The sequence below is a fragment of the Spermophilus citellus genome (genome assembly GCF_964194105.1).
Source record: "Spermophilus citellus genome assembly, chromosome: 9".
Taxonomy (NCBI): Eukaryota; Metazoa; Chordata; class Mammalia; order Rodentia; family Sciuridae; genus Spermophilus; species Spermophilus citellus.
In genome coordinates, this window is record NC_138191.1 from 64,648,366 (window position 1) to 64,660,478 (window position 12,113).

The 12,113-nt window shown below is 32.8% G+C and overlaps 1 protein-coding gene across 4 annotated transcripts in view; it reads right to left on the bottom strand.

The window, feature by feature from the left end:
• The window catches only part of SH3GLB1 (SH3 domain containing GRB2 like, endophilin B1), a 35,483-nt gene that overhangs the window by 22,647 nt on the left and 723 nt on the right, over positions 1 to 12,113 (bottom strand). For all 4 annotated transcript variants that reach the window (XM_081306328.1, XM_081306327.1, XM_081306326.1 and 1 more), the window contains exons 2-3: positions 2,766 to 2,907; positions 73 to 201 (exon numbers count right to left, since the gene is read on the bottom strand). In XM_081306328.1, coding sequence (XP_081162454.1) covers positions 73 to 201; positions 2,766 to 2,907 — 271 coding nt within the window. The remainder of the gene's footprint in view (positions 1 to 72; positions 202 to 2,765; positions 2,908 to 12,113) is intronic.

Consider the following 12,113-nt stretch of genomic DNA (forward strand, 5'->3'; position numbering starts at 1 on the left):
AATGACATCTCTGAATAGCCAAAATCTAAATGTAAAGACATTTCTTATCAGAACTTTTTGCTTTTTTCTTACCATAAGCTGTTCCTGGGCCAAACTCAGTTCCTGCATCAATCATATATTGTCCCAAAAGTTCTGGGTTGTTTATACGACTTGGTGCTTTTCTATCCAGTTTCTCATAGACAAATTCTTCTATCCTTGCATCTAGGGGAAAGGTTAACATCAGTGACTTCAAAAGAGCAAAACTATTTAAAATATTGTTTTGTTCTCCTCCCAATCATTTACTGCCTCTTAAATATGAAGTTAGCATTCATTCAAGTATGTATCTTCATGTATAACTTTTTATTTACATGTTAAGAGAATTATATAGCTCTAAGAAATTTGTATTTTAGAAATCTGATGAAATATCTCAGCACAAAAACATTTTACAATAAAGCTGAAACCATTATTTGAGTAGTCTATGGGCTTTGTTTCAGAAGAAAATTGGTAGTATTTAATATCTAGTAATGTTGCCTTTGCCCTATTTTAGTACTTTAAACACTCCATTTATGTTCACAATCAGGAATTTTTGGCTAGGAAAATATGGATGGACATGAGGAATCTAAAAGAACTTAAGAGTCACATCTGACACATTTAGCGTGAACACATACTCATTCTTGACAGAGTCTAAATATAGACATAGGAGCTTAAGGAATAGAAAATCTAGGTTTGTAGAATATAGATAAATCAGCAATATGAAACCATGGATTTAGTGAAGTTATACTTGAAGTTCATAGGTATATGGGTGATACACAGGGGCATGCATTCACTTTCAAGATTTCACCATTAAAAATAAGTTTAAATTACAAAAGGTCAAAGTAATACAGAACATTAGTATAAATGGAAAGGGGGAAAAAACAATAAAAGCTGAATAAATACTTCTATAGGGGAATGTATAAAACCAAAAAAATCTCCTTGTTGCCCAACAGCAAGGTATTTCAGGTCTAAATGTAAACATGGTAGAAGTTTCCAGAAACAATAATTAAGTATAAATTAGAATTACAATCTGAAGCTAAAGTCAAATAGGTTCCTTGTAAGTATCCCCCAGAGATTCCTATATAATTGGAAGTTTCACACAGGGCACTGAAAAATTCCAAAAATGAGCTGAACCAGCAAGCATGTCAGAAGTTGGCAAAAGAGTTAAAATAAAATATACATATTAAAGGATGTTACAATTAATACTTGCTTTTCTGGCAGATTCTGGTGCAAATTCAGAAGAGTTTTTAAACAGAATTTTAAAATCTAGTTAAAACTGAGTCATTGAAAAATAATCATTTAAAACATGCTAACTTCATTCCAGAATTTCATTTTCTAACCGATTCTTAGTTTTGACTGTTTTTTTTACCTATCTAGTCAAAAGTTTAAAGGCAAATCCTATATTATTTCATTTGGTTAATAAAACATCTATGTATGATAATAATATAGCAAAAATAACTGCTTCATTATAGTGGCCCATTCAATAGATCATAAAATATTAAAATATGTAGTTAATTCTGCTATAATGTAAATATGTTTGCATACTACTTTAAAAAAGTGTTATGATTTATAATTTAAATAACCTTAAATGAATAAGAAATGTCACATGGCGTCCAAAGAAAATAGGCTTCACTCAAGGTGTAAAAGGCTTATTTTAAAAGATCACTACAATTTAACTAAAATGGCACACAGGATTATTAATATTTCTACTCTTGAAGCTTAAATTAGTTTCTAAAAATAAGTTTATGGCCTTTCATAACATGGTCATAACAGTACTTGGGAAAAGAGAAGGAAAGCATTCATTTTTGCCTTTGTGCTTTATTTCTGATATATAAAGCTTACATTGAAAAGACTAGATGTCAGTAAACCTGGTTCTAGTCTATGTTCCACATCCAATTAGCTATGTTACCCTGGACAGAGGCTAACTTTGTGAGTTTCATGCAACATTCAAGTATTGGCAAGGTTGACATGAGTGATCTCACAGTTGTCTGATATAATATTTCAAACACATAATTATCACTACCATATTAACATATATTTAAAGTATTCCCTGCATCCTAATCTTGCACCAAAGATAGTTTAGTAATAAATAATTTTTAAATAATATTGACATAATTTTTTAAAAGTTTCACATAGTTGCTACACCCCATTTTTGAAAAACAATTTGGGATAAAATCTGTGGCGATTATGAAGTGAAATATGGTAATTAAATAGGATAATTTATTTGAAAATATAAAATAAAGATAAAAAACTGGTAATTATTTAAGCTTCCATATAACTTTCCCTTAATAGTTTAGGATAACCGCTAACTGGACAGAAAAGGAAAATGTATTTATCAGTTCAGCCTCTCACAGCTCTTCGAATTCAAAGCCAGTGTCTGAAGTTGAGGTTTCAAGAGTACACAACAAAGGCTTAAAAAAATGTTTTTTGTAAATTTGTTAAGAGGGTACACCAAAAGTGTTTATCATTTCTTCTTTACCCAAAGTACACACAAAAATAACCAGAGATACTTTAGCCATAATCAAAAAATCTATTTTCAACATTAAAAAACCACTAATAGCACTTTAGGTAAATAAGATAAAAATTTCTTATATTTGCCACCCCCCACTTTAAAAAACTGATACATTATAGTTGTATATAATCATGGAATTTGTTATTACATATTCATATATGCATACAATACAACAATATAATTTGGTCAATATCACTCCCCGGCTACTACCCCCCCCCCCCCAATTTTCCCCGCCTCTTACTTGGATTTGGCTGTAATAACACTTCAGTTTGTTTCATTATTTTTTCTGTCCATATTTTGGTACATTCAGCTTTGCTAAGGAGATTCTCTAAGTGAGCATCCAATTCTGTCTTCTCTGCCTGGCCAAGCTTTTCTTCTGTGAACTGTGATTACATAAAAAAATGAAATAAATATACTTCAAATAAGTGTTAGAAAACTATTATCAATGTAAAAAGCAAACTCAAATCCAAACAACCCTAAAACATACAAATAAATGTATTCCAGGTTTGTTTGTATGCCATTGCTTATGAAATGCTTTTTTTGCCCCATGGTAATTTTCCATACCCTTTACTGTAACATTCATAATGACTTTATCTCATAGCTATAATGGGTAGCTCTGTTAGAATATATGGTGTGAATTCTGTAGAAAATCTAGCATACTGCTTGGTATATAAATATTTCTTACCTATAAAGGTGGGACAGCATAATGAAAGGACTAAGAGCTTTGAGTTAGGTCGATGTGAATTCAGATCCTGACTGCTACCAACTGTGTGACCTGAGCAACATTTTGAATATTTTTCATTAGTATTCTCTATGGTAAAGGAGAGATAATACACAGTGTTTTGAGGACTGAGTAACACTATGTAGTTCACTCTGTTCAGTGCCTTGTAATTATTATTTTAAGTTTAAATTTAGAAAGGGCTGTTTATATACTATTAGCACTTTAATCACACCCAAGTTAGATAGGTTTTTAAGGAATATTTTGGAAAAATATCATTTGTTTCTTCATGATGTCATACCTATAATTTATAGACTATTTTTTGGTATATATCCTATTCAGTCTTACTGTGGAGGTAATTTTTTTAGAACATCATAAAATGTAGTTAAACATGCTGAACTCAGCAATTTTTATTATTGTGTTGATGTTTGAGGAAAGGTAGCATTGCCTACACAATAATAAAAATGAAAAAGATTTCTGTGTAGAGCTTATGGTGCCTTCTGAATACTTTTAATTAAAAGTAGAGGTGATGACTCAGGATATTTATCATATATAATTTTCCTAGAATATATGGTTTTTATTCATCTCAACACAGGCACATTACCAGCACTAATTCTATACTCAGTCATGACTCATTTCTAGATAACAAAACAGTATCACTTTGCCTTTCTTCCAGTCCTGGAGAATAGACTCAGGGGTGCTCTACTGATCTGCATCCTTAATACTTTTTATTTTGAGACAGGGTCTTCTTGTTCAATTGCTAAGTTGGTCTTGACTTGTGATCCTTCTGCCTCAGCTTCCCAAATTGCTGGGGTTACAGAAAAGTGCCACGGTGCCCAGCTCCTGTCATTTCTTAAAAATTCTTCTGTTGTCCTATTTTCTGAGTTTTATTATCTGCTTCTTTCAGCATCCTTCTTCTCAGTCTAGTTCTTTCAACTGACTTATCACCATGTTTAGCTGAAGGGTCCTCTAGAATCATATTCTTAGACTTCTGTTTATAATCTCTACTGAAGGTCCTGTTCAGGACTAGAAATAACAGTGGTTTATTTTTGGTTGTTTGTTTTGTGGTGCTGGGAATTGAACTTAGGGGCTTATACATGCTAGGCAAGCACTCTACCACTGAGCTATACCCGCAGCCCATTTTTATTTTTTATTTTAAGACATGGTCTTGCTGAATTGCCAGGCTGGCTTCAAGCTTGTGATCATCCTGCTTCAGCCTCCTGAGTAGCTAAGATTATAGGTGTGAGGCACCATGCCCAGCTGAAATAATAGCTTTAAAGCTTTTGTAAAGCTTTAGGTCTTTTAGAGAATGGCCTGGTCAGTCTTTTAGAGACTGACTCAATGGGTGGAACTGAGAGTAGCAGTTCTAAAGCAATTGCCTAAGCCCCAAAACTTGCAGTGTACTGTATGTCAGAACTGGGCACTGGATAAAAGCAAATTCTGATCCCAAGGTCAGCTGGATACACTATGCAACCTCATTCCTAGGAAGAGAAACTGGTACTCTTTACAGATCTCTGAAGATTCTAAGCAATAGACATCTTACAGAGGTATGGATTATAACATGTTAAAAGAATACCACCAATAGTTAGATATAGTATCTCCCGGAAAGCAACCAACAGCAAGAGGAGAAGGATACACCTAGCTCTAAGAAAAACTTTCACCCAGCACTTTAAAAACTGGAAATACCTGCATAAATTTCTCCTTAAGCAAGAATATCCACTTGTTTCTTCACTCATTTATTCAACAAAAATCTATCAAGAAACTACCTATGTATGTGCTAGGTAATATTCTAAGCACATGAGTTTCAGCAGCCAACAAGGCAGATAAGATTTCTATTTAGGAACCTACCATTTTAGTGGAAAGACAAAAATGAAAAAAACAAATAATTTGATAACAGGGACACAAAGATATAAGATGCTAAAGAAAAGACCAAAATAGGTGATTCTATCATTTCTAAGTGATATAATAAATGTAAATGTAGAGAAAGAATGAATTCTTCAGGGAAAGGGTGAAGAAGGAGTATCAGGGAAGGCTTCACTCAGGAAGAGATGTATGACCAGGGCCTGGAAGAAGGAGGAAGAGTATAAAGGATTTGAGATTGGGTTGGTTAGAGAGAAATCCCATCTTTGAGCAGGTAACAAATGATCTTTGAATTAGTGATAAGAAATTAGTTATATAAAGATCTAGAGGATTAGTATATTTAAGCTGATGATTTTTCTTCCAGTTGCATTATTTCTATAGTATCATTAATACCACCTTTATGCATATTAAATGTTATTTCTGTGTAGACATTCCTTATTTGTATTTAAAAATGAATACTTATTAATAATAGAAAATTCAATAATATAAAAAATGGTACTTAAGTCAGTCTTTGTGTAAAGTACCCTTCTACTAACAAGAAAATCTGTTATACAGGAGAATAAATTGAAAAGTATTATCTAAGAAGTCTAAACCTACAGGTCTATTGTTTTCAGTATATAAAATGTTAAACTTGCCTAAGAGATGTTTTAGAAACACTAAAATTTGAAGGTATAGATTAGGCCCAGGAATATAGCTCAGTGGGAGAGCACTTGCCTATGATATGCAGGGCCCTGGGTTGAACTCCCAGCACTTGGGGTGGGAGAGGAGAAAAGACTAGAAACGACTTAAAAAAATTTATAATAGTGATTAAAGAAGTAGTCACTAAGTAATCACTGAGTTTATCTGCCACCTGTTGGGATTCAAGACAAGTTTTCCCTGACAGAATTTCAGAGAATCAATTATAAATAATTATTCAGAAAATAAAGCATTTCAATCTTCAGTTCAAAGGCCTGTTTGCTTTATTATTTAAAATTTTCTCCATGATTCTCATGGTACTCTTATAGGTATCTCTCATTAAAAACAAGTTTTAGTGAAAAAAACATGCGAGAATAAACCAAAGATGGGTATGTGCAACAAGTCCTGTAATTACATAAGTGTAAAGTAGAAACAAAATATGTAAATTCACTTACAAAGTTAGTTCTTTACAAACACCATAGTAGTTTTTTACTTTCTAGTTCAGAAGGCCAAAACCAAATCAAAACAATATCAGAAACTGCCAAAACCAAATCAAAACAATATCAGAAACTCTTTCACATGTGTGAGATGGCCTGAATAAAGGAAACATGTTTAGAAAATGGCAGTTCTATACGAAGGCCCACATGAAGAAAATATCTAAGTTCCAATAAGAAATTCTGATTTTTTTCACATTTCAGTCTATTATATGTGGTTTTATCTTTTGTTTTTTAAATGTTTTCTTTTTAAAACAAGATTATTACATATTTCTTATACTTTTGAATTCTTAATGTCAAGACTTTAGATGTTAAAAAAATGCCATACACTAAGCTGGGCATTATCTGATAGTCAAAAAAATCTTCTGTTAAGAATTATAATTTTAGTGATCAACAAGTTTGGGCAAAATGTTTAATCACACCGAGCCTAAGGTGTCAATGCTGGAATTCAATTACACATCTGCTTGAATTATGTCTTATCAAACTAAACTACCCTTCCATTAAATATTTTGATTCAAAGAAATTAGTATTTTTATTTATATCACCATTATCCACGAATATTCTGTGTTTCTTTGCTCCTAAGTATTTGTTTTAGACATCTATCTCCTCTAGCTCTCCCGTTTCCTACATGATGCTCAATAATTACCTACCCAATTAAAGGTAGACAAAATTTAATCTTCAGTGAAAAAAAGAGGCGGACACACACACACCACCATTAAGATGGTATTTTTAAATTGAAATGATGTATTTAAGTCTTATTACCCAAATGAATAATTACAAAAGACATAATATTTTCCATTATTTTCTTTGTGGAAGCTACAGGAGTTTTTTCATCAGTCAGAAGGTATGTGGTATTAACAATAAAATGTCACTTAATACATACATTTCTCTCAAAAATTTAAAAATACATTTGCTACAGAAAACAGTTATCACAATTAAATTTGGGAGATTTAAAATACCAATACATTATTATCCAAAGTACATATATAAAGACATGAATTGGTGTGAATATACTTTGTATATAACCAGAGATATGAAAAATTGTGCTCTATATGTGGAATAAGAATTATAATGCATTCTGTTGTCATATATAAATTTTAAAAAATTATTAAAAAAATAAAATACTAATACAAATATTTATGGAATATATATTTCCTTCTATTGCAAGATGATAAGCATATGATGTGATTCTTCCCCTCAAGGACTTTATATTCTAGTTGGGATAATAATATTATTTTAATACAAATGTAAAATTATAATGAATGCATCCTTTCAGAAGTCAAAAGACATGTGTGTGTGTATATATATATATATATATATATATATATATGTAAAAGATCCCTTTTCTACTTACTAAAAATTTAAAATCAACCCATAAAAATTTTGGTTTTCAACATCTTCAAGTTCAAAAATCACTGCTGATTTTATAGTCTCTTGATAACTGGTGTTAATCAGAAACCACAGCTAAGTTTGGGCATGTTATTTTAATGAATGAATAGCAGCACAGTTTAATAATTGAGAACTTTAATGAAAACAATTTACAAAAGTCAGAATATAAATAAATCATAGAAATCCTAACCCAATGCTCTCTAAAATGTAATATATAATTTTTTATAACATTTCACTTATAGTAAAATGGCATGAGCACAGATAATACCCTCTATTATTAGGTAAGGCTAATATTCTAAAAGTAATTAAACTTTTCAGGGGGAAACTATATAACAAATCCTGCATATGATATACTAATAAACTATAAAGTGAATCCCTCACCATGGGTTCTCAATTTTTGCTGCTCTTTAGCACTATTTGGAGGAGTTTTGAAAACAGTGATGCCCAATTCAACACCTAAGATTCTAATTTCATTGGACTGGGGTACAGTCTATATGTGGGCATTTAAAAAATATTCCCCAGGTAAATTTTAGTGCAGCCAAGACTAAGAGTCACTGTTGTAAACTCATAAGTAATTATTTAAATATTTATCTAAACTTGGTTTGTCATTATCTTAAAAATAATTTCAAAAACTATGAATTGAAAATCTTGTAGATTTTGTAATTATCTTGTTTATGTAGTACATAAGTGTAAACCTCATGTAGTACATAAGTGTAAACATCATCACAAGGTTAAACTATCTTTTCTCTAGGAGTTTATTAAATTAATACCACTATCATCAAATAACCATACTGCATGTTGTGAGAGAAAGAAACAGAGCTGATTCCTTAAGACATACAACCTGTTGAAGACAAGAAAGCCACAGAGTTGTAGAATTTTAGAGCTACTCCATGGAAAGAAAAATGTCACATGATCATACAGAATTGAAAAATGACACAGGATTTCCCATCAAGCTCCTGTGGTTTGAAAAACCTTCATAATTGAGATGGACTTGAAGCTGTTATTAGGAAGAAAGAATAAGAAGGGAGGGGATGGAGGGCATTCAAGATGGGTTATAAAAACCTGGAGTTAGACAAGTACAAGATATTTTGGAAATTAAAAAATAATACGTGATGAGAATGCAGTTTTTTTGTGAGTGACAGAAAAGTGCAGATTGCAAGGGAGAATTTTATGTTCAACTAAATTTGGTCTGAAAAAACTGAGTCTGAGAACAAACAAATGGCTATTAAAACGTTAGTGGACTAGCACAGTGATGATACCAGTAACCCCAGCTACTCAGGAGGTGGAGATAGGAGGATCTCAAGCTCCAGGGCAGCCTCAGCATCTTACGGAGATCTTGTCTCAAGTTTAAAAAAAGTGCTGGGGATATAGTTCAGTGTCCCAGATACTGGGGTTCAATCCCCAGTATCACACACACAAAACACAGATACTTACTAAATAATTTAGCAAGGACAAATTACTTGATGCTTTTGTATTCTATTGTTTTGAGGTAGTTAGAAAACAAGTACTCAAGTGGACTAGTCAAGAATAAATATTCCTACTCCTTTATACATTCTACCTTAACATTCTTTTCAAAATGCCAAGGTTTGGGGTTGGGATTGTGGCTCAGTGGTAGAGCGCTCACCTCGAAAAATGCCAAGGTTTATAAACAAATTTTAGAAGAGAGAATGGAGTGATGGTAAGATCATTCATACATACTTTAATAGTTTGAGCTGATGTATTTTAAAACAAGGAAGTTTAATTTTTAACTTTTTAAAGTAAAATGAAAAAAAAAGTATGGTAATTAATTGTCTATCAGAATGGCTTATTCTTTAAAGTACAATTTGATTTGAATGGAAATTATTTAGTAATGAGAAAACTTAATTTTTTCCCTACTGTTTTTTATTACTCATAAAGTCACTGGCATAGCTCTTAGCATGAATTGTGGTAGTCTGGCATTTATGCTGATGTCAACTCAATTTAGAGTAGGAACTCAGTTACTGACTAAATATTGAAATGAGAAAGCAGTGTTTTGTTGAAAATTACCACACAGCATTTCAAACTACATGTTATTTTATGAAAGCATCTTTTTTCCTAACCTTTATTTTTAAGAAAGTATTACGGAGAATGTCAAACATACAAAAATAAAACAGTATAATGAAAAATAGTATAATAGAAGCCCAAGGACCCATAACTTCCCTTCACAAACTGTCAACACTAATTGTTTCAACTGTTTTTTCTTCTGAAATATGTTAAAGCAAACATCAAAGATAGAAGTTTTTCTATATTTCAGTTGATGTCTGATAGTTATGAGAATATAAAAGACACATTAAAGAAGCCTGTTTATTTTGAAAAAGTTCCTTTCTTAATAAATGGTTGACATTAAAACCTTGGGAATCATCCTCAACTTTTCTTTCATATTTCAGAGTCAATGTGACAGCCAACATGGTAAAGATTTTGAACCTCTTCTTGCTATTACTATCAACTAAATCAAAATTACCTTTTGACTGTTCTAAGGCCATAGTCCCCTAACTTGTTTTATCTTTTACCTGTGAAACCCCCAAGTTTGCACAAGTTGCATTTGTTTCTTTTTTCTGAAATGCTTTTCCTCAAAAACAAACAAACAAAAACAGAAAACCCCACTGTGGCTATGTGATTTCTTGAGGGTTCTTTGAATTTCACCTTCCAAGAAAGACCTGCCCTGACTATATACTATCTATATAACACACCCACCACCAACAACCCTGCCATTATCCTCTTCTGCTGGCCTTTTCTAACAGCTTTGCTAGAATGTAAGCTCTGGGAGGGCAAATACTTTGTTGATTTTATTCACTGCTATATCACCAGAGTCCAAAATAGTGACAGGCAGACATGAAGGCTGATAAGAAAATTAGTTGATAGCTAACAGATGAAGATGGAATTTAAGAACCTTTTCCTAAAGAATTTGAAACAACAAGTACTTAAATCCATTTGGGAAGTACACCTTTTAGGAGCTTTGCTAGAATTACTTTTCTTTTTTTTTTTTTGTGGGGGGGGCGGGGAAGGCTTACAGGGGATTGAACTCAGGGGTACTGGACCACTGAGCCACATCCTCAGCCCTATTTTGTATTTTATTTAGAGACAGGGTCTCATTGAGTTGCTTAAAACTTCATTTTTGCTGAGGCTGGCTTTGAACTCATGATCCTCCTGCCTCGGCCTCCCGAACCGCTGGGATTAGAGGCGCCTGCCACTGCAAAAGGCAATTTACTTTTTAAAATCGAGTCCCTCAGCAATTTAAATTAGACTAAATGCTAGTAAAATGTATCTGTCCTATTTAAGCAGTGTAGGATAAGTACCTGAAACACATCTAATTGTATTTAAAAGAACAGCACTACACGGTGTCAAATTTCCATCAAGCATCTAGAATCACCAGCAAACATCATTTAAAACAAAATATACTAAAGGCTCCATCCAGTCTTCTGTTGCAGTCAATGTTAAGTCTAAAAGAAATGTCTCATAATCAAAATTTACTTCAGACTCTCACTCACCTTATATTTTAGAAGTAGGAGAAAGGAAGGTTAAAGCAACTACCTTGTTGCTTAACATGCAAACTTAAGAACTAAATTATAGGAATTTCCCATTTGAAATGCTCAGATTGTACGAGATGATCTTTAAGGTCTCTCTAGGCTACAACATTCTATTCTATATATCTTAAACCCGCACTGCTTATGTGGGATGAGAAAGCAGCTTGCTGTAGTAAGTTAGACAGCACTGGTTATTTACTAGCTGTGCAAGTTAAGCAAGTCATAAAACTTCGCAGAAGCTGCTTCCTTATACATAAACGGGCATTAATAACATCTATCTGGCAAAGTGACAGAAAGGATAGCAAAATTCTTGACATACAGTTTTCCATAATATTGGCAGCTATTACCTTCTTTTGCCAATGATATCGCAATGTAGAATCAAACATGCCAATAAAATTAGGGTGAAGGAGACAAGGAAAGTAAAATAATAGAACAGATTTACATTTTAGTGTTAATTTGATATGCATATTAGAAAATTATTTTTCTCCTTACAAGAGAATACTGTTGCTACTCTGTCATTAACATAAACACCAGATTGTCTATAACCATGTTGTGAAATTTACATCTGTTCATAGATTTAACTGAGTTAGCATAATGTGGGTGATGACTACAGGAAGCTGTCCAAGTTCTCCACAACTGACACTTCCTTGATTGCAGAATACCAAAAGGTAGTGAACTTTTCCCCCTTAAAGTATATTTGAAACATACCACTGTGACCATGGTGTAATATGAATATCCCCCATCACTCCTTGCTTCCCATTTTGAGAATGAGTGAAAACACCCAAACTCCCATGTTTTCCGTGTACTTGGCAGAGTCTGGATATCAACAGGAGATCTCCATTTGCCCCAAGAGCTGCCAAGCCCAGGGACAGTCCTTTCAGAGAGGGCTGGAGGGAACTGTGTTGGCAGCT